Source organism: Pinus tabuliformis, chromosome 1_1 (assembly GCF_031772625.1).
Source record: "Pinus tabuliformis cultivar Carrire ecotype Pingquan chromosome 1_1, CPIR1, whole genome shotgun sequence".
NCBI classification, from domain to species: Eukaryota; Viridiplantae; Streptophyta; class Pinopsida; order Pinales; family Pinaceae; genus Pinus; species Pinus tabuliformis.
This window is the reverse complement of record NC_142297.1, coordinates 810,917,279-810,941,618: the sequence shown is the minus strand read 5'-3', so window position 1 is coordinate 810,941,618 and position 24,340 is coordinate 810,917,279. Positions and strand designations below refer to the sequence as shown.

At 37.0% G+C, this 24,340-nt stretch overlaps 1 protein-coding gene across 1 annotated transcript; it reads left to right on the top strand.

The window, feature by feature from the left end:
* Positions 1-962: 962 nt before the first annotated feature.
* LOC149216517 (uncharacterized) lies at positions 963-1,736 on the top strand. Its single transcript, XM_089391221.1, has one exon. The coding sequence runs from the start codon at positions 1,003-1,005 to the stop codon at positions 1,681-1,683; it is 681 nt and encodes a 226-aa protein (XP_089247347.1). The 5' UTR covers positions 963-1,002; the 3' UTR covers positions 1,684-1,736.
* Positions 1,737-24,340: the final 22,604 nt, after the last annotated feature.

Genomic DNA, 24,340 nt, shown 5'->3' with positions numbered 1-24,340 from the left:
CCCAAATGACCTACAACATTGGGTAGAGCAGTGACAGTTTTAGTGACCTCTCTCTTGCCTACCCAAATGACCTACAACATTGGGTAGAGTAGTGAGAGTTTTAGTGTCTGAGCACTCACCACCAGAATGACCATAAATTAGCTTTCTTTATTTTAAAATTATTTATTAGAGATTGACAAATACCAAAAATAAAACACCCTCCACCAGGGGAATTATGTCTATATGAGCTTGTTGAGAGAATTAAAAATTAGAAATAAGATTTCCATGAAAATAAAAAATTGTAAAACACCCTCCACCAGGGGAATTATGTCTCATATGAGCTTGTTGAGACAATTAAAAATTAGAAATAAGATTTCCATGAAAGTAAAAAATTGTTTTTCTTTATTTTAAAATTATTTATCAGAGATTGACAAATACCAAAAATAAAACACCCTCCACCAGGGGAATTATGTCTATATGAGCTTGTTGAGAGAATTAAAAATTAAAAATAAGATTTCCATGAAAAAAAAAAATTGTAAAACACCCTCCACTAGAGAATTATGTCTCATATAAGCTTGTTCAGACAATTAAAAATTAGAAATAAAATTTCCATGAAAGTAAAAAATTGTTTTTAAATTTATATAAAATAGAAATATTCAACATTTTCCCTAAACTTTAGTTAAAATTACAAAAAAAATAAAATAAAATAATACAAAGTCAATGCACTTTCACTGCTAAGCAAATACTAAAGTACCTCCTTCCACGCCCCAAAATTCCAATTCAAAGCAAACACGTTTAACCACTTTGCGTCGTTGACTCTGCGTCGTTGAGAATAATATGAGAATAGTGTTGTTGTTCATTCCGCGTTTGAGTCAAAGTCTGCTGAGTAGTAGTTGTTCGCCGGCAACGCGTCTTCTGCTTTTCTCGTTCTATATAACCCGTCACTCCTGAACTAGCACTACAGTACCTAACCCTGAGCTTATCTCGATTCATTCAGACTTCGATTTTTGCTGCTTCTTGAATATGGCAGCAGCGGCCTGGGCTGCGCTAGTTATTCTGGCAATGGCCGCACAGGGCATCCACGCCTTGGACTTCGTGGTCAACAACACGGCCGAGGGCACCGATGGCGGGACGAGATTTGACAACGAGATAGGAGAGGACAACGCCGCCAAGATAATGGACGCCGCCACCCAATTCATTCGGCAGACCTTCGCCCAGCAATCGTCCGCCGACAGGAAGAACGTGCAGACGGTAATTCTGTTTGTAGAAAGCATGAGCGGAGTCTCCTACACGAGCAACGACCAAATCCACTTGAGCGCCGAGTACGTTGCCAATTACCAGGGCGACGTAAAGAACGAGATCACGGGCGTTGTGTACCACGAGATGACCCACGTCTGGCAGTGGAACGGCAAAGGCGGTGCGCCCTCAGGGCTGATCGAAGGCATTGCGGATTATGTTCGCCTCACTGCCGGCCTCGCTCCCTCTACCTGGCCTAAGCCCGGCAGCGGTGACAGCTGGGACCAGGGCTACGCTGTGACTGCCTACTTTCTCCAGTATTGCGACACCGTTGCCTCTGGTTTCGTTGCCAAGATGAATTTGAAACTGCGGGATGGATGGGACCTGGTATTCTTCAACGATCTGACTGGTAAATCTGTTGATGAGCTTTGGAATGATTACAAGGCCAAGTATGCAAACTCCCCATGAACAAAATAGTAGACAGATTAACAACCTGTATCCCATCTATTGTTCAATAATGAATATGCAGTACTTCTGCATTAATATTAAATAAATAGTATAAATCGTATTTTGTGGAGCTCCATATGACTTTGAAAGTCCACTTTTGCTCATCATGACAGACTTACTGAGCACTGCCGGCTTTATTTTTCAACGTACTCTGCTATTTTTTTCAGTGCAGTTAAAATTTTTGAAATTCTTTGAAGGAGAAATGAATGATAAAATATGCTCTTTCATATCTTAGTACTTCTCCTCAACCTTTGCAATGACTCCTATCTTGGCCTTTCATGTGGACAAGGCAGTAGCTTCTCTCATATTAAATAATACTTGACCTTGCATAGATCAACCTGATAAAGTATGTTCTTTTAACCATTATTAAAGTAAATATATGGGGATGGATCTCCCACTTTTAGAATTATGTGCGAAGGGTGAGTGTCTTGTCTTTTAGAATTATGTGCGAAGGGTGAGTGTCTTGTCTTTTCTGTTCTCTATTTTTGGTGGGTATAACTTGATTATAAATTTTCCACTAGCCCATGGCACGCTTCCTTAGGAGTTCATTTAAGCTTTCCACAAGTTACGCAATTGTGAGCCATGCACCACATTCATGGTTTAGCATGGTTATTTTCACCAAGGGGAATTTCAAGGGATTTGTGGTGGTTTCATATCGCTAACGATATATTTTTCATGGTTTTAGATGGCAGGGACAATTTTATCAATCATCCAATATTTAATGATGAATCATCGATGGTTACATTTAATGATTTTTCATTGACCATTTTATCAATCATCCAATTTTCATCGACAATTAATCAATCATCCCACTTTTAATGATCCATTATTAAAATCATCCAACTTTTAATCAATCATCCCACTTTTAATGATCCATTATTAAAATCATCCAACTTTTAATGATCCATTATTAATGGTTATTCAATTGAAATTTGGTATGAGGTTTGGTATTATGAGGTTTGGTAGGAATATTTTTAGAAAATATTGGTATGGATGGTAATAATATTAATTTTTTTTTACAATTTGATTTCAATTTTTATTTATCGAGATTTCCATTTTTTTCATTTCTCTACAGCTTGTAATAAGCGCTTATTACTCTGTTTGGTTCCAAGGCTTTTTAGTTAGGCAAGTCGGACTGCCACCCTCACAATCGGGAGGGAAAAGTTGGGCTAGCCAAATTGTTTCCTCTTCCTAGGCTATGGTTGGCATCATCCCTCTCAGGACTCTGGTTCTTTGGATGTTTAATTTTCTCTACAAGGATGAAGCACTTCATACTTCTCACTAGTGCAAACTAGCAACACAGTGTTGTCTCACCCCTCCCCCCGTGGCCCCCGTGAACTAGGTGGACCTTTTGAGCCTAGGAATGTTGAGTCTATCTGGCTATATGTTTTTATTCCTAGCCCTCAACATAGTCCATGTTTTTCTCTTATAGTTGTCTCATGCCTTGGGATGGCTCCACCACTAGTAAGTCTTAGTAAGGGTAAGGGGTTGCGTTAAGGATCCTCCACTCTTGCTAGACCATTCAAGCTTGTCACATACCTCTTATCTTTTTCGTTTATTGTCATGCCAAGAAAAAGAGCTAGAGTCAGGCAAGGAGAAACATACTACCAAGAGAGAAGAAACTCCATAGCTCAAACCTGAGCTAAGAGCTCAACAACTTGCTACTAGGATTTGAGCCCCCAACCGATTCAAGAAGAGATTACTTAGGTGGAAACCAAACTCTTCAATGAATAGCACAATCATACAAACATCGAGGTGTTTGCTAAGGTGGAAAATTGGGTTCCTAGCATTGGCCAGGCAAGGGGAAGATATAATCAATACATGTACACAATTGACATCTATCGGAACCTCAATTTTATCTTGGGGAGAGTGCTAATAGATCAAAATGAGATCAAAGAAGTCATCATCTTGCCTCTAAATCAAATGCAATGACCTCTTATAGCTATGGACTGTTGGCTTGGGAGAATTGAATGGAAAATGGAACCTCCTTCTGATCCTGCATGCTCCGTGCGAACAACAAGGAGCCCATCCTTGTCGAAGCTATTGATTCAAGAAAATAAGCATGCATGCTTATCTGCCTCTTTACTTTTAGTTTTCTTGTCTTAGATCCCTGAAAAAGGACCTTTGCGTCCAAACATATATATCTTCGATGTCTTGCATCTAGGAGTCAAAAAATTCATCTTTTCATTTGTCATTTTGAAACATTTGAAGTTCTTTGTTTGGTCTAGTTTCCCTAGTGTTAGGTTAACACAAAATTCTTATGCTATGAATGTAAATTTATGAAAACAGATAATACACTTCTTATGTTGTGAATATAAATTTGTGAAAACAAACAATACATAATTTCACCTCACAATTAAAAAAAAATAACTCAATTATAAATTTAGAATATTTCAAAAAAATTGACAAACATAATGAAATCAACGAATTAACCTCCCTCCTCTCCATAAAAATTTTGAGAAACTTTGAAAACTACAATCAAAATAATGAAAAATAACTTTTTATTTTAAATACTTGCCAAATTAATAACTACCAATAAATTTCAAGTTATTTAAAAAATCACTTATTTATAAAAAAATTCCAAAATCATTATAAAAAATTCCAATTTAAAATCGCAGAGATAACCAAAACCTTTTATTGACTGTCGAACATTTTCAGGCTCTTCAACCATTAAGACACCCTAAAGAAATTTATTATGGGATATGTGTGATGCAATATGGCACTTTTAATTTAATAATTATGATTTTTTTTGGTTGGTATTTACATGTTTCACAATTCAGAAAGAATATATATTTGGGAAAAAACGTTTTACTTTTACTTACATACGTTTAATTTCACTATGGTGAATTATATTAATAATTATAATTTAGATATTTAAATGATTATATATCTTCGTAAGTTTTGAAATTGTAATAATATTTACATTGTATTTGTTATTTTATATATTAAATACAATATAGTGACCATTATATGTTTATTTATATTACATTATTTCTTTTTATTTATAGTCTTTTTTCTTGATTATTTCTTTTTATTTAAAGTCTTTACAATATCAAATAAGGATATAAAATAAGGTTAAAGCAATTTATATATTATATTTTCTACTATTCACATATTTAATGATTTTCCCTTGTTTGATGCAATTATGTGCCAAGCGAAGTGGGGAGGAAAAACAACCAATGCAACCAATTGTGAAACATGAGGAAATGTGGAAACCAAGGATCGTCACAATCAAGCAATTTAAATAACAATCTCAATGACCATAGTGAAAGATTTACCCAACACATTATCAAATTTTGAATTATCGAAAGCCCCAATACCAAGCAATAAAGATTAGGGAAATCACCAACCACCAAAATAAAAGGTCAAGTCCTCTAAGTATCTTGACTCATCGGAGGATATCATTTGCTATGCATTGGCCCCTTTACAAGTATTGCTAACTCTATTTAAGGAGTTTGTATTTTTGCCTCTTCACACATCCTTGGTAGCCAACATTAGCTTTAGCTCTAGATCAAACTCTATTGTAAGTTTTAACTCTAAGAACCAGTGTTAGTGCCACCATCCAGAGAGCTTGACATTCTCTCTTTTTCTTGCATTTATACTTTATAAGACTTGCACCTTCTTTTATTTGTTCTCTTGGCTAGATATTTGGGTTTTTAGGTTGACACCTAGTTATTAGATTATTTCTCTTTATCTTCTTTGAGTATTGTTCTAGGAATTGCTTTAATGCTACCAAATTGTATTTACACTAGATGTGTATTATCCCTTAGGGAAAAATTTCTCTTAGGGTTAACAAGAGCACATGACAAGATTTGTATTCTAACTAGTATCACAATGTTCTTTCAATTTTTGCAAATAGAGACAATATTGAATACAATAAACAGTGTAACCAATATTAAATTCCACAAACCTTTCATATGAATGAACCAATAAAGAAGTACATAATGGGTTATAAACCCATAGTCCTTCCAAATTTCACACTACAATTTTAGATACACATAAATTTTTAATGCATCAACAAACCCTATTATCCTAATATTTTTAGTCTCGCCTTAAGCCTCAGGAGTAAGCCATATTTCATTTCTTCTTTTCTGCCATAGTCCAATGGCTGCCACATGCCTGCCTTGTGGCCTCGATCAAGCCCTAGTCGAAAAATTTCTTTAGAAAATGTGAGTTGTTTCTCCAACAATCCTTTAACTAACATATTCTTCCCCAAATAGTCCTTCACTGCCCCAAACCAGATCTTAGGAGGGTTTGCTGCCACAATTTCCATCTCAAATAGACCCACTAAATTCAACAAAACTTCAAGATTGATGCATTCATGTTATGTATCAATTGTTGTCATAAAGAACCCTTCTGGGGTAGTCTGCAATGGTCAACCCTAGTAAGGTTTAAGAAAGCCCTCATTTTCACATAGGATTCCTTTGGATATTTGTTGTCCAAATTCTTTCTTCCTTTGCTAACATTTGAATGGGTTGTTACCTTGGATTTGGCCTCAAGGCTATTTTTCTTCCCCAAAGACTTACCCTTTAAACAATTTCGCTTGCCACAGAATGACACTTCAAGGTGGGCCACATGCCTTAAGGGTTTCAGGGATGTTTGCTTCCCATACCTCACTTGCAGACCCTCGTTATCCTTGGAAATTACTTGAATAGGCCTACACTGTCACAGATTATCCCTTCACAGTCGGAACAAGGTCACATAATTTGTTGTTGTCTAGGTCCTTCAGAACTTGTGCCTTCACATCTTCTACTACACTAAGTTTTTTTTTTACATAGGGTTAGTCTTTTTGCAGCCTATGAAGCTCAACCTTAACAAACTAGCATTTTTCCATGTTACATTCTTTGTGCTTTCCAATCAACTATTCCTTTAAACATGGTAATTTCCTCTTCGACTTATTAAAATGATGTTGCAGTTCCTATTTTAGCCATATTTATTATCACAATCTCTTTTGCATGATCATGTCGGGGTGGACCATTTTTTTTTCACGTGGCATAATTACTCCCTCTGTTTGAGAAATATTGGGTTTAGCAATAACTAGCTCAATGTTATTCTAGTCCGCCACTCTTTCTTTCATTCAGGGATGTGAATGGCTTAACACTGCCCATCCGACAATTTTGCACCTTAGTAACAATCTCTTCAATTTTAAGTTGTCTAGTGGCGCCTATAACTATAATATTGTATGTGACAATTCCAACTCCATCAAATGAATTGGGGATAGAGCCAGGATCAATATCTGTATTCTGAGATCCATTGATCATTACCTCCTTCAAAGATGCATTTTCAAACTCTTTGCTTGCATCTAATGGTAATATAGATATTTTTTCTGATACTTCCAAAGTTTTCCCTTCTAATGATGAAGAAGCATTAGGAAGTAGGAACTAATGGAAACCCAACATCTATTTCATTTATGTTTCTTTCTTGAGAAGGTAAAGAAGAAGAAGTTATAGTGGTCACAACCCCTTCCACATCCTTTTGTATCGAAAATATTTCATGTTTAGTTGAAGGTGTAGGACTCATGTCTTGAATGCAAGAGAATTTAGACATCTGATATAACCCATTATCAAGATAGATTGAATGTTCTACTAAAGCACCATATGGAATGTTTTGTAGCTCTTTTGGCTAATATTGGAACAATCTAGAGTCTTCGACAAAGCCCCCCCCCCAAGTTTATTTCTAACAATAGGCATCAACTCCTTGCTATTGGGATATGTTGGGACCAGACTAAAAGACATGCATGCGATTTCTTGTACAGAGGGTTTGGAACCTATCTGTTCAATTTTGGCCTCCCTTTCTTTATTTATGTAGGCACTTTGTGTACTTCTTTCTCAATGGGGAAACTTCCTTGAAATTGGATCATATAAAAGTATATTGTATTTCCTCAATGAAGGCTTATAATTAGACGTTTTGTGCAAGATGATTGTACACACTTAAGGCTTGATTAATTTCATTGTTAGGTCCCTATACTACTAGTGTAACCCCTTATTGTTAGTAGTGCAACCCCCTTATTGTATTATTGTGCCCATATAGTCCCCATTTTGTTATTATTGTGCCCCATAGAAGCCCACTATTGTGATTGTTGTGCCCCTACAATATTATTGTTATGTAGGCTCTGATTATATTAGGACCCCTTAGACTCATATATATAGAAAGGAGGTCTTGTCATTTGTATCATCGAATAATTGTTCATTTGTGTAATGTAAAGGAGGTTGCCCCCTCGAAGAGGTTGATTTATAAGTCATTGATCTACCTTTTTTTTATCTTTTTGTGAGTTGGTTTCATAACATTTTCTATCAGAGCTTTGGATTCTAGGGTTTCGTTGCTCCAAACAGGTCATCTGGCATTTTCACTACGAAGTTTCAGAAGCTAAACCAAAATACCTTCTTTTTGGGGAAATCCCTTCACCACCACCTTGCTTTATATCTTTCCTACTTCTCTTCAGCCCCATGTTTAATATGATATACCCATTTGTTTTGTAAGGAACTTCTTCCTTTTGGAAGCTTCACTAACTCCCAAGTTTTATTTTCCAAGAAAGAGTGCATTTATTCCTCCATTGCTTTCTTCTACTTTTTGCTAGTTGACACTTCACAATCGTCCTGTAAACAATGAGGTTCACCTTCATGAGTTAGAAAAATATAATTTGAGGGTGGATGTCTTTGTGAGGGATTATGAGGATTAGTAGAACCATGAACCAACTGTTGTGGCGTGTTTTCGAGTTGAATCTCTTATAATGGTTGTGGAAATTTTTCTTCTTGTCGTTGTCCATCTTGTTCTTGAATTTGCTACCCAGATTCTTTTAACAATGGGATATTTTGTTATTGTTTCATAAACCCGTAAACCATTTTCTTGACCTCCATATCACCTACAAGACTTTTATACATCTCAAATTCATTAAATATTGCATCCCTGCATATACCAATTTTGTGATTATTTGGATCCCGTAGAAGGTAGCCAAACTCACCATCTTCATATCCCAAAAAAACACATTTTCTTGATTTATCATCTAATTGGATTCTGTGATCTTTGGAAATATGGATAAATGCTTCGCATCCAAAAAAAAAATTAGGTGAATTTGCCTTTTTACTAGTCCAAACTTCTTTAGAAATGCCACCATATAGAATTGTAGAGGGTGAGTGATTAATGAGATAACAAGTTATCCTTACTGCTTCTACCCAAAAATATTTTTCCAATCCACAATTTGACAACATACTCCTCACCTTCTCCATAATAGTGTGATTCATCCTTTTTGCAATACCATTTTGTTAGGGAGTAACATGGATAGTCTTCTCATGTTTAATTAGGATTTTATTACAATAATTCTTGAATACATTGGTGAAATAATATCCACCATTATCTATCCTCAAACATGAGAAATTTATTAGTCTCCCTTACAACAACAACATGAAATTTATGAAATATCTCAGACATCGCACCTTTAGTTTTCATAGGGTAGGCACAAACCTTCTTGGATGCACTATGAATGTAATAAAATATGACGCTCCTCAAAAAGACATAACATTCAATGACCCAAACACATCAAAGTGTGATAATTCTAATAGAATTGTTTTTCTTTCATGACAACCGCTCATAAAATAAACTCTCTGTTGTCTACAATATGCTCACAAAGATCAAGTTTCTATAATTTCAAACCCGGAAATAGATTTTTACCTAAAATAACTTTTAGATCCTTTTCACTCATGTGGCCCAAACACTTATGTCATAACTCCGTTGAGTTACTTTATTTTTCAACAACAACTACATCCAATATCTCTGATGTCACCCTCATTGTATACAAGGTTCTTGTATTGAATCCTTTAGCCAACACCAATGACCCTTTAGTAAATTTCTAGCTACCTTTCCCAAAGGTCATGGAGAAACCTTCATCATGCAATCATACCATAGAGGTCAAAATCATACACATCCTTCGAATATTCTTAACCTACTTAAGTAAGGTACCATGTCCATACTTTGTCTTGATTTAAATATCTCCCACTCAAGGAATATTACAAAATTGATTATTTCTAAAATGTACTCTACACATTTGGTCAACCTGTTCATATGTAACAAAACTATTTTTGCATGGGGTCACATGCTGAGATGCTCAAGATTCAAGTACCTAATCAATGCTACTTCTAGAAGTATATAAAAAACTTCTTCTACTAAATCAATAAAAAAGATATCACTTTCAAAAGCTACAATAGTGGTCTCACCTTCAAGTTTTGTGTTGTTTCATTTTTATTTACATTGATTGACTTTTGTTCATTCTGCTCCTTTCGTTCCTTCTTCCAATACCAATAATCCCTTTTTGTGTGTACTACTCTTCCACAACGAAATAAATAAGTCTTCTTATTCTTGATTTCAATCTGCCTCTTGATTTTGAATAAGCATGTCTGTTGCATTCAATTTTCCTTCTATGATCAATGAAGGTTAGAGTTTCTCCTACCTAGTTTTTTGCAATTGATTTGCATCACAGATCCTTATTCATTAAATTGTTGCTAACATCATCAAACTTCAAGGTCCCAGTAGATGCTAAAGTGCTCATAGCTACTATCAAATTCTCCCAGTTGTCTGGCATGTAACACATAAGTAAGATAACTTTTATTTCATCATCCAAAATAATTTTGACAAAGGCAAGTTGACTCGTAATTATATTAAATTCATTCAAATGCTCTGCAACTGAAGCACCTTCCTTATTCTTCTAGTTATATAGCTTCTTCATCAAGAATACTTTATTTGAAGTTGTATTCTTTTCATACAAATCATGCATCTTCTTCCATAGCCCTTTCGTCGTCTTCACACCCGATACATTAAAATAGACATTCTTTGCTAGCCACTGCAAACTTGTAGCGATGACCTTCATGTTTAAGAACATCCAAACTTCATTTGTTTCTTTACCACTACTTCAATTAGAAAAAAAATATTTTTTCATAGTCAAAATATCTTCCATTTATTATTTCCATAAAGAAATTGGTCCCATTCAACTTTTTCATATCAGGTAATTTATTACCCTCTCTACATGCAACTCTTTTTTTTCAGAGAACTCTCTACATGTGTCACACCCTCAAATACATATTCATATAAAAAAATAAAATTAATGCGAAATATTTATGATCCAATGGTAACTCTAATAACCAGTTGAACCCTTTTCTCGCATTGCTTGTATGTCAATTCATATTTCATGTCGACTTAAGCTCTTACCACGTAAAATTCAATTTGCTGCACGGTAGTAGATTATGGTTGAGCGCATATTGTTTAAGCACTAACCTACCCACCTCTCAGTACATGGTATACATATTAAATGGGCGCGGTGTTTTTGGGTCCGGCCGCTGTCCCTGCCAGTGCCAGATCATCGCTTGCCATTATGTCTTGGGCTCACATGTTGGCAGGTGGCATGGTCTACCTGCGGGGCCATGTGACACTTCGGGCTTCAACACCTCGTCTTTCCCGCTCCACCTTCCCGCACAGTGTCTACGGTCAAGATTTACGCTCCAGATCGGAGGGCTGGAGTGAGCCTAAGGGTATAGGGTTAATACATAAACCCTCACGCTGCAAGCCGGGCTCATTTGTTACACAGGGTTGTAATTTCTTCGGTTCTCAGACTCCGGTTCGGGTTCTGTTAGCCTTCTGGAGGCCGTGGCTTGCCCATCAAACTTATTCAGGTAATTCCTTATCCCGCCTGCATATTCATCTGTAACTACTCTCTTTTTCTTTGGGTTGCTCGCGCTCCGATTAAGTTTTGCATATCTATTTTCTCAGATGTTTATACTAAATGATTTCCTTACTGGTAGTGTGTGCAGGCGGATCCGCTCGAGCCCACTTCAACAGCGCAACCCCAATGCCTCGGCTTCCTCTGCAATTTCACAGGTAGGTTACTTTTCTTTTTACGGTTCCTCCTGGGTACGAGAGCTATAAGCTCCTTCGACCCTAATGTATACTTGTTTGTTATTGCAGTCTGGTCTTCTGTGGCCGATTCTCTTCCGTTCTCGGGTTGATGAGGTGTTCCCTGAGGGAAACCTCATGGCTTATGGAGTTTAGCTGTCATGCTTAAATCCGGCTCCGGTGGGTTAAGATACACCGCGGAACTTGTGCCCGAATTCATTTACTGTGTCTCAAGTTTGAACGTTTCTACCCATTGTGGGGTTTTGGGCACTGATGCCTCTGTTTTTAAATTAATGGCAACTGTAACGAGCTAGCTATATGCCCAACCCTTTGGTTAGCGGAACTATACTGTACATTTCCTTGTTTCAGTTATATGTATATAAATGTTATTTTCCAGGTTCATATTATCTGTGTTACACCTATCTTGCATTCGAAGGTTATCATCTGACTGAGTTCCTTCTGGGTTGTTTACGTTTGAATGCTATTTGCCATGGTTCGCTAATAACTTTGTTGCTAATGGTTACTTGCCTCCGGTTATAACTCGGTCGTCCGTCTGTCCCGGAGACGGCAGCACTACTCAGATTCACTTACATCTTAATGTTTGATATCGAAGTAGTATACTTATCACCACTGTATAAGTTTGTTATCGAATGTTTTGTTAAAATGATGTGTTCGATTGGTTTAGGCGATAGCGCCTTATATGTTTCCCTTTTTCCTGCAAGGGTTAGATTATTCTTCATGTAAAGGTTTACTTATAAGCATATACGGGTTTTCTGTTTATATGGTTACCCGGAGAATGATACCTCGCAGCCGGCTCACGGCTGTGGTAGCGCATACTCCGAGCTGTTAATGCGATCTTGAATACCGTTTGTTGTTTATTTCCGTGAATTTGTATATATTGATTGCCTCTGTTGGCCGTATGTATTGAATATTATTATAACATCATTGGTTACTGTAGGGCTTCGTTACTTCCTGCGATTGCAGGGTTTGTCCTCTTTCCTGAAGGATATGTTTATTTTTCCGTTATTCATCTTTCTCTTGTATCTTAGAGTAGAATCGTCTCCTTTCTGTCAATGTTTAAGGAGAGATTTATTGGCCGGCTTTTCTTGCACGGCTCAAAAAGGTTCCAGATGTTACTATCGACACGTTCATAACTGGTTAAGTTCTGTAGCTTCTGGCTAGTTGTTTTCGTGGCACGCACTTCCTTAATAAGAACCACCTCTGTGCCTCTGTTTCTTGTAGTATGTATATTGGTCGATGGTCTGTATTTTTAAAGTTAACTGCCATCTGTTCTACTATGTTATCATAAAGATAATCTGACATTTAAGTTAAACTACCACTGTTCAACTAAATTATTCATTATGATAGTAGTTAAAGAAATGTACACAGTCATTCCCTGACTACCGTAAGTTCTCTGTACATTCATCATTCGTTATTCATTCAGTTGTTCTGCAGTATAAATTAAAGAAGTAAAACACACAGTCATTACCTGACTACTTTAAGTCCTCTGTGCATTTATCATTCTTTATACACTCAGTTTCTCTGCAGTATGAATTCGTACCTGGTTCGCCAGTGTCGTAAATTGGTACTTCAGTAAATTCACCTGCATGCCAAATCTGCTCTCCACCCAACCTTGAGATCCATCTACAAGACTGGATTCTCCCCCCGAGCCATCTTGCAGGCCTTCAGCCCTCAACAAGATATGTGCACCTCGTGCCTGGTTATCTGGTCCTCACCAGACTTAACCAGTTTCCTCTTGTATTTCTTTTTCCTTCTTGGAAAAGATTTTTTTCTCTCTCTCTCTGTCTGTCCCTACAGCACAGAGCTTTCTCCCCACCACCAGGACTTTTCCTGCTTCAGTGGGTAGTTTTCAATCAGTTAATACAACTGACTTCTTTCTTTGAAATCCTCCTTTAAGAGGCTGCCAGCATTTCAAGAAAATATTTTTAAATTTCTCAATAAAATAGTTTATCAGAGTTTTGTTTGTTTTTTTTTTACAATCAAACAACAACTACCATTCTATCTTTTACCATAGTAAAATTCCACGTTTACAGCTTCTGGGGTCATTACATCTCCCCCTCCTGTGATTGGACATCGTCCCGATGTCTGTTTTCCCTAAACCAATTCGGGTAAGCTTCTTTCAGGAGTTCTTCATCCTCCCAAGTGGCCTCATCAGGCCCATAGTGCTGCCACTGCACCTTAGCTTGGGAAATAACCCGCTTCCGCAGCCGCACTTCTCTCCGGTCGAGAATGTTCAATGGTTCGACCAGTACCTCACCTTCCGGCTCGACCTGCAATCAACAATAGATCTAGTTATTTCCCTGTTTGGAGTTGAAGCTTAGCTAGAATAACCAGATTAATTCTTACCCGAACATCTTGCCATTGGATCACATGTTTAGGATCATAGACGTATTTTTTAAGTACAGAAACATGGAAAACATTGTGGATCTTAATATGGCTTGGCAGGGCAAGTTGATAAGCTACTGGCCCCACTCTTGCAAGGATTTGAAAAGGTCCAAAATAGCGAGGGGCAAGTTTGGCAGACCCACTCCACTGCAAGGTACTCCTTCTGGCTTGAATCCTTACAAAAACATGGTCTCCGACCTGGAATTCTTTGAACCTTCTCTTCCGGTCTGCAAAACTTTTTTGTCTGTCCTGGGCAGCCTTTAAGTTGGTACGCACTTTTTTCACCATGTCTTACATTTCCTTGAGCATTTCTGGACCAAATATTAATCTATCCTCAGGTCCACCCCAACTTGAGGGTGTGCGGCACTTCCGCCCATACAAGACCTCAAAGGGACTCAGCTGTGTTGATGTGTGATACCCATTGTTATATGCGAACTCAACCAGGTGGAGATATTCCTCCCATTGGGTTGGTTTCAGCATAACACATGCCCTCAACATGTCCTCCACCACCTGGTTCACTCGTTCCGTTTGGCCATCGGTCTGGGGATGATAGGTTGTGCTAAAGTTCAGTTGTGTTCCCATTTCAGCAAACATTGTCCTCCAAAAAGTTGATGTGAACTTGACATCACGATCAGATATTATTACCTTCGGAAGTCCATGCAATTTGAACACATTTTGCATGAAAATATGAGCAATTTGCACAGCCTTATACGTAGACTGTACAGGTATGAAGTGCGCTGCCTTACTTAGCTTATCCACCACCACCATAATAGAATCATTATTTTTCTTGGTTCGGGGCAACCCTGTTATAAAATCCATGGAAATAGTTTCCCATTTCCATTCCGGATTGGGTAAGGGTTGTAGCAGCCCTGCTGGATGCAAATGCTCCACCTTAATCTGTTGACATTCCAGGCATCGCGCCAGGTATTCAGCTACATTCTTCTTCATCTTTGGCCAATAGTATTCCTTCCGAAGTGCGGTGACCATTTTTTGGTAACCTGGATGCCCGATGTAGTGGTTGATGTGAAATTCGTCCAGAATCAGTTTTCTAAGACTATCTTCTTCAGGTACATACAACCTTTTATTAAAGTACAGCATTCCGGCATCATCTAACTCATATCCCTGTTGTATTTCCCTTCCAGAAAGTTGTTGTACCTGCTGTTTAATTTGCTGGTAAACAGCATCTTGATCAGCTGTTATTTTTATCCTTTCAAGTAAGGTATTCTGCCATCTACTGACCGAAATTCTGCACAAGCACTGCACCTTTCGACTCAATGCGTCAGCTACCCGATTCTCCTTTCCTTTTAAGTGCTTGATTTCAAAATCAAACCCACTTAGGAAATCTGCCCAACGAGCTTGTCTCGTATTTAAGGTGGGTTGACTGAAATAATTTGTTAGACTATGATGGTCTGTTAACAGCAGAAATTTTCTTCCCAAGAGGTAATTTCGCCACATCTTTAATGCATGAATAACAACTGTCAACTCCAAGTCATAGGCAGAGTATTTCTGCTCATGTTCCTTTAGTTTCCTTGATTCGTATGCAATTACTCTTCCCTCCTGCATCAACACTCCTCCCACACCCTCTTTACTTGCGTCAGTACAAACGACGTAATCCTTATTAGGATCAGCTATACTCAAAATGGGTGCGGTTGTGAGTAAGTGCTTAAGCTGCTCAAAGCTCCGCTGGCACTCTGAAGTCCATTTGAATACCTTCCCCTTCTTTTGTAAGGAGGTGATAGGGTATGCTACCCTTGAAAAACCTTCCACAAACCTTCTATAATAGCCGGCTAGCCCCATAAAGGACCTAATATCTGCCACGTCCTTTGGTATGGGCCATTCCATTATAGTCCTTATTTTCTCAGGATCTACTGCAATCCCCTCCTTGGTGATTATATGGCCCAGGTATTGTATCTCTTCCCGGAAGAAATCACACTTACTAAACTTAGCATATAACTGATGTTCTCGCAGAGTTTGTAACACTACTCTAAGATGTTCCTCATGCTCCTCCCTTGTTCGGGAATAGATCAGAATATCGTCAATAAATATCAACACAAATTTATCTAAAAACCTGTGAAACACACTGTTCATTAAACACATAAAGGTAGCTGGTGCATTGGTCAGACCGAAAGGTAGCACCACAAACTCGTAATGCCCGTACCGAGTTCTGAAAGCTGTCTTGGCGATATCTTCCTCTTTAATTCTAATCTGATGATAACCAGATCGCAAATCGATCTTAGAAAACACCGTTGCCCCCTTCACTTGATCGAAGAGTTCATCAATCCGGGGCAAAGGATATTTATTTTTGATCGTGAGCTTATTCAGCTGACGATAATCAATACACATCCGAAAAGTTCCATCTTTCTTTTTGACAAATAACACTGGGGCTCCCCAGGGTGATACACTGGGACGGATGTAATTTTTGTCTAGCAGCTCCTGCAGTTGCATCTTTAATTCTGTTAATTCTGGTATGCTCATTCGGTATGGTGCCCGTGACACGGGTGCTGCCCCCGGAATCAGTTCGATGGTAAAGTCCACATCTCTTTTAGGTGGTAATCCCGGTACTTCCTCTGGGAAAACATCTGCAAACTCTCGCACCACTGGAATGTTGTCCAGCGTAGCGGTTTTGTCCTTCTGATTTGCGTAGCCCACCTGAACAGCATAAATCTGGCATTTATTTTTGATGCATTTAGCTAACTGAGATGCTGTAATGGGTCGGACCCGTACGGGGTGCTTGATCCCCTGCAGTTCTTGCTCTTCACCAAGATCATTCTTATAGTGAATGGTTTTAGTCTTGCAGTTTATTAATGACCAGTGTTTCTCCAGCCAATCCATCCCAATCAGGATGTCATATGAACCCAAGGGTAGTACGTTCAGATCCACAACTATTGGCTGTCCTGCTACAGTTAAAGAGCAATTATTGATTTTTGCTAGGACCCGTCTCTTGGCTCCTGTAGCTAATTGGACCAACCACGGATTTCTGAATTTCTCAGATTGTAACTTACACTGTTCTACTATCTTTGGGCTAATATAACTTAAAGTAGCTCCTGGATCAATGAGAACAGCAATAGAAAGGTTTGAGATTTTACCTTCAAATTCCACCATGGTCGGCTGGTACTCCGCTTGGCGATCATCCAAGGCTGCGTTAATCCTCGGCACACTACGTGCCACATCTCCCACAGTCGATGCTTCATGAATCTGAGATATCTGGTCCGTACCCTTTCGCTGTGGACAATTTTTAACATAGTGAGGTCCTCCACAACCCCAGCATTGAACTGGAGGTCTGGTCATTCCTTCACCTTCTGGCCTAACAGGCTGTTCACTTATTTTAGTCTCACTTGTCGGCCTAGCTCGGGGCACACTTCTTGCTATAGCTCTGCTTTTCAATCCTTTACCAGCTCCCTTACCTCCATTACTGCGACCTCCTTTGCTGTTTCCAACCACCCGACTACTCTTTCTTTCATTCCATCTTTTATTTGAGGTATCCCCCTTCTGTTTATTCTGCTGGTAACAGATCCTTGCTTTGCGGATAGCCTCATCCATGGTCTTAGGATTGTCAAACTCAATCCTTTCTCTTATATATGAAGGTAAGCTGCTCACAAACCTTTGCACCTTGGCCTTTTCCTCCTTAATATAAGGTACATAACGTAGCAGAGAAGTAAAATGATTAATGAATTCGTCCATAGTCTGCTGCCCCAGCCATAAATCATGGAATTCTCTTGCCTTCTCATCGTAGAAGCGCTCAGTCAGGTATCTCTCCTTGAAGTATTTCTGAAACTTCTCCCATGTGATGGTCCGTTCACTTACCCCTTTGACAATCTTGATTTCCTCCCACCACAGGGTTGCTTTACCTTGTAGCTGGAAAATAGCCAGTCGCGCCTTCAAGTTATGATCATACTCATACAACTGAAAATATTTGTTCATATTTATTAGCCATGCTTCAGCTGCTTCTTCCTGTTCTCCATCAAAATGTGGGGGTTTAATTTTTCGAAATTCTCCCTGCAGCTCCATTCTCTGACGTTTTGAAGTTTGTTGTTCTGGTACATTATCAGAATGATCCTCCTTACCTTCTGAATTTCCAGGTCCAATTTCATAGTCTTGTTCTTCTGTTATCTTCTGTTGTTCCGCGCTGGGATTAGATAGGGGTGGGTTCTGCCTATCTGACAAACTCTTCAGAATTCTCTCTTGTTCCACTGTCAAGCGCGCGTTGTCTTCCCGTAGTCTTGCCATCTCGTTTTTCAACTCCTGAACAGTTTCCAGTATTGCGAGATTAGTACTTCGTGTTTCCTCGCCCAACTGTACCCACAGCTCTGGGTTTTCCCGAGGGGAGCTGCCGGTTCCTTGCATTTCACTTCTTTTTCCTAGCTTAACTATTAGTTGATATATTCCTGTGTCTCACCCCTAAAATAGACAAAAATAGCAGTTATTTGATTATTATTTTTTTTAAACTTCTATACATATGCATAGTGTAATCTTCTGCACAGTGAAACATGTTATTCCTGAGGCCACAGTGTTGAAACTGGGCTCTGATACTAATTTGTCACACCCTCAAATACATATTCATATAAAAAAATAAAATTAATGCGAAACATTTATGATCCAATGGTAACTCTAATAACCAGTTGAACCCTTTTCTCGCATTGCTCGTATGTCAATTCATATTTCATGTCGACTTAAGCTCTTACCACATAAAATTTAATTTGCTGCACGGTGGTAGATTATGGTTGAGCGCATATTGTTTAAGCACTAACCTACCCACCCCTCAGTACATGGTATACATATTAAATAGGCGCGGTGTTTTTGGGTCCGGCCGCTGTCCCTGCCGGCGCCAGGTCATCGCTTGCCTTTATGTCTTGGGCTCACATGTTGGCAGGTGGCATGGTCTACCTGCGGGGCCATGTGACACCTCGGGCTTCAACACCTCGTCTTTCCCGCTCCACCTTCCCGCGCGGTGTCTACGGTCAAGATTTACGCTCCAGATCGGAGGGCTGGAGTGAGCCCAAGGGTATAGGGTTAATACATAAACCCTCACGCTGCAAGCCGGGCTCATTTGTTACACAGGGTTGTAATTTCTTCGGTTCTCAGACTCCGGTTCGGGTTCTGTTAGCCTTCTGGAGGACGTGGCTTGCCCATCAAACTTATTCAGGTAATGCCTTATCCCGCCTGCATATTCATCTGTAACTACTCTATTTTTATTTGGGTTGCTCGCGCTCCGATTAAGTTTTGCATATCTATTTTCTCAGATGTTTATACTAAATGATTTCCTTACTGGTAGTGTGTGCAGGCGGATCCGCTCGAGCCCGCTTCAACAGCGCAACCCCAATGCCTCGGCTTCCTCTGCAATTTCACAGGTAGGTTACTTTTCTTTTTACAGTTCCTCCTGGGTATGAGACCTATAAGCTCCTCCGACCCTAATGTATACTTGTTTGCTATTGCAGTCTGGTCTTCTGTGGCCGTTTCTCTTCCGTTCTCGGTTGATGAGGTGTTCCCTGAGGGAAACCTCACGGCTTATGGAGTTTAGCTGTCATGCTTAAATCCGACTCCGGTGGGTTAAGATACACCACGAAACTTGTGCCCTAATTCATTTACTGTGTCTCAAGTTTGAACGTTTCTACGCATTGTGGGGTTTTGGGCACTGATGCCTCTGTTTTTAAATTAATGGCAACTGTAACGAGCTGGCTATATGCCCAACCCTTTGGTTAGCGGAACTATACTGTACATTTCCTTGTTTCAGTTATATGTATATAAATGTTATTTTCCAGGTTCATATTATCTGTGTTATACCTATCTTGCATTCGAAGGTTATCATTTGAATTAGTTCCTTCTGGGTTGTTTACGTTTGAATGTTGTTCGCCATGGTTCGCTAATAACTTTGTTGCTAATGGTTACTTGCCCCCGGTTATAACTCGGCCGTCCGTCTGTCCCGGAGACGGCATCACTACTCAGATTCACTTACATCTTAATGTCTGATATCGAAGTAGTATACTTATAACCATTGTATAAGTTTGTTATCGAATGTTTTGTTAAAATGATGTGTTCGATTGGTTTAGGCGACAGCGCCTTATGTGTTTCCCTTTTTCCTGCAAGGGTTAGATTATTCTTCATGTAAAGGTTTACTTATAAGCATATACGGGTTTTCTGTTGATATGGTTACCCGGAGAATGATACCTCGCAGCCGGCTCATGGCTGTGGTAGCGCATACTCCGAGCTGTTAATGCGATATTGAATACCGTTTATTGTTTATTTCCGTGAATTTGTATATATTGATTGCCTCTGTTGGCCGTATGTATTGAATATTATTATAACAACATTGGTTACTATAGGGCTTCGTTACTTCCTGCGAACGCAGGGTTTTGTCCTCTTTCCTGAAGGATATGTTTATTTTTCCGTTATTCATCTTTCTCTTGTATCTTAGAGTAGAATCGTCTCCTTTCTGTCAATGTTTAAGGAGAGATTTATTGGCCGGATTTTCTTGCACGACTCAGAAAGGTTCCAGATGTTACTATCGACACGTTCATAACTGGTTAAGTTCTGTAGCTTCTGGCTAGTTGTTTTCGTGGCAGGCACCTCCTTAATCAGAACTACCTCTGTTTCTTGTAATATGTATATTGGTCGATGATCTGTATTTTTAAGTTAACTGCCATCTGTTCTATTATCATAAAGATAATTTGACATTTAAGTTAAACTACCACTGTTCAACTAAATTATTCATTATGATAGTAGTTAAAGAAATGTACACAGTCATTCCCTGACTACCGTAAGTTCTCTGTACATTCATCATTCGTTATTCATTCAGTTGTTCTGCAGTATAAATTAAAGAAGTAAAACACACAGTCATTATCTGACTACTTTAAGTCCTATGTGCATTTATCATTCTTTATACACTCAGTTTCTCTGTAGTATGAATTCGTACCTGGTTCGCCAGTGTCGTAAATGGGTACTTCAGTAAATTCACCTGCATGCCAAATCTGCTCTCCGCCCAACCTTGAGATCCGTCTACAAGACTGGATTCTCCCCCCGAGCCATCTTGCAGGCCTTCAGCCCTCAACAAGATATGTGCACCTCGTGCCTGGTTATCTGGTCCTCACCAGACTTAACCAGTTTCCTCTTGTATTTCTTTTTCCTTCTTGGAAAAGATTTTTCTCTCTCTCCCTCTGTCTGTCCCTACAACACAGAGCTTTCTCCCCACCACCAGGACTTTTCCTGCTTCAGTGGGTAGTTTTCAATCAATTAATACAACTGACTTCTTTCTTTGAAATCCTCCTTTAAGAGGCTGCCAGCATTTCAAGAAAATATTTTTAAATTTCTCAATAAAATAGTTTATCAGAGTTTTGTTTGTTTTTTTTTTACAATCAAACAACAACTACCATTCTATCTTTTACCATAATAAAATTCCACATTTACAATTTCTGGGGTCATTACAACATACAACTCTAATATCAATTGTTAATAGGATACAACTAAAAAATAAAATATTTAACTAATTGAACACAATATTTAAGTAAAAAATTTAACTCATACATTGAACAAGAGAAAACGACATAAAAAAAAATAAATTAGTATATTTTTATTACGAGAACAATGAAAAAATATATTACATTTCATTGGTTTTTAACCATACCGTAGGATGATCCCATTCAACTTTTTCATATCAGGTAATATATTACCCTCGCTACATGAAACTCTAATATCACTTGTTAATAAAATACAACTAAAAAATAAAATATTTAACTAATTGAACACAATATTTAACTATAAAACTATAAAATTTAACTCAGACATTGCACAAAAGAAAAAGACAAGAAAAAAAATTAGTATATTTTTATTATGAGAACAGTGAAATTTCATTGGTTTTTAACCATACCGTAGGATGATACCATAAATATGTACAAATTTAACTTTAAATTATTCTCGCAAATAACACTAAAACCATTATAAAAATTCTAAACTAAATTTAATAAAATATCAAACCCCTCTCTTCAATATTAAACCTTAGTCTTTTTCAATCATAAAAAAACACCAAAAAGTAAATTTATTCTTAATATCGAACAAGGAGATATGATGCCCTTAAATACAAGTTTTGTTTCTGGCATGAAATGAGTTATTTACTTTAACTGGAAAAAGAAAACGTTTGGTGAGTGTTCACGTGACTGCATTCCACTAGTTATTATTCTATATTTTCTAAGAACAAAGTAGAAGCAAGTTTGTGAAGAATTTTTTTGGTGAAAATTACATGAGAAATTATTTGTCGAAAGTAGAAGCAATTTATTAAGGGAAAAAAATTTTGATTTAATATTAAAAAAAGAAAGCGCATTTTTAAAATTATATGTAAAAAAAGAATGCAGTTAAAAAAAAACATTTTAACTCTGAAATTATGAAAATGATATATATTTCGAAAGTTCTTTGTTTAAGGAAGCTGTTTTGAAAATAATAGATTTTTTGGTATAATTTTGATGTTGGATATTTGGGTTATAGTTGTTAAGGTTGAAGATATTAGATGTTACAAGGGTTTTTGATGTTTTTAAATTTAGTTTGACTATCAAAAAAAATTGATTCTAGTAAAAAAATTTCGGAAAATTAATCGTCATACAAAATTGTTACATCTATAAAACAACGACTTTTGAAAATATTATATTATTAGTGAATATAATATAAAAATAGTAAATGTTAATATAATAATATGTAATTGTATAGAAGTAATTAAATCTTTTTATAATTCAATATGATATGTAATTTAAATATATAATATCATAATATTAAAAAAATTTGAAATTTTTTCTTTTTATTTTTATCAATTATATTAAAATAATAAATTATATGTTTATAAATTTTTTTTAATAATTATAAATTAAAAACTTAACCCATTATATTTAAAAAACAAATTAATTTATAGAAACTTTAATAAATTATTCTATCTTTTAAAATTCATAAAATTTGACTAACATAATACACTCAACCATAAATGGATGAATAACCTAAATTTCTATGACTAACATAATACAATCGCCAATAATAAATAGATGAATAACATAAATTTCTAAATATTATATATATATATATATATATATATATATATATATATATATAATCAAATTCATAAGATATATTTTAGTGGCATACAAAGAGGTAACAAAAATGTATAATTATTTTTATATTTAATATAAAATTGATATTTTAATGGTATACAAAGGTAATAAAGATGTATAATTATTTTTATATTTAATATTAAGTTGATATTTAATAATTAAAAAAAATTATTAAATAAAAATTAATAACAATTTTATATATATAATGTTTATTGGAGTTATTTTAGGTGGTTGAGAAGAATGGTTGTTATCTCATTAACCCAAATTTAATTTTATGTGGGTGATATGCTCATGAGCAATATTATTGTAATGGTTAAGTGTAAATACTTCCCTTATTTAATAATACTTATTTTTACACAATAATTTAGTTATTAAAATTTTTTGATCATAAAGAACATATTTAAGTGTCAAGCTTAACTTATATATATATATATATATATATATAGAGAGAGAGAGAGAGAGAGAGAGATTGGTGTTGTATTATTATTATTTTTTTAGCAAAAATGAATATCTTTTGTATTAAATACACACTTAATTATGACAAATATAGTGGAGAATTATATGGCTATTTTACTCAGCAACAACTGGTATAATAAAATATGTTTTCCCTTTTCCCAGATTACATAAAAAAACCTCAAACCCAAGAAATACTCTTATTTTTCGGTAACAATAGAGACAAAAAAATTGAAACAAAAGATACATACATGTAAAACCAAACATCAAAACATTAGTTAAAATGTAGAGTCAACAAGCCTATTAAAGTCAATATCACGGGTAAGCCCTATGAGTTGATTGTTTGAGTGAGTCCCCTAGATCGTGAGGCCCATGATTAAGTTATGCAACACATCCATTTCATCCTCCAAGATGGAACTTCTTTACTTGAGAGCTACTATTAACTTAGAAGAATTGCATGTAGAGACCTGTTGCTGACACACCTCAAGTTGTAAATTGTAAATTTTAGAATTGATAATATCACGTCCTTTTCTAGAGTGGTTGCACACAATGGAGGTCGAGGAGTCTGATTCTAATGTGCTTGAGTCCATTGGGAATTCAACATTCTGAAAGCATAAAAGAAGGAAGAGACAATGGAATTTGGGTGAAAGGGGGGAAGCAGGGGAGATCCAGAGAAAACCAGCTGTCTGCTCAAAATTTAGAAGGTTCCAACACGACATCTAGATTGCATGAAATATATTGATAGGGCGAGGCAGAGGGTCAACACCATATGGGAGGGAGTAGGCGTACACATGAGA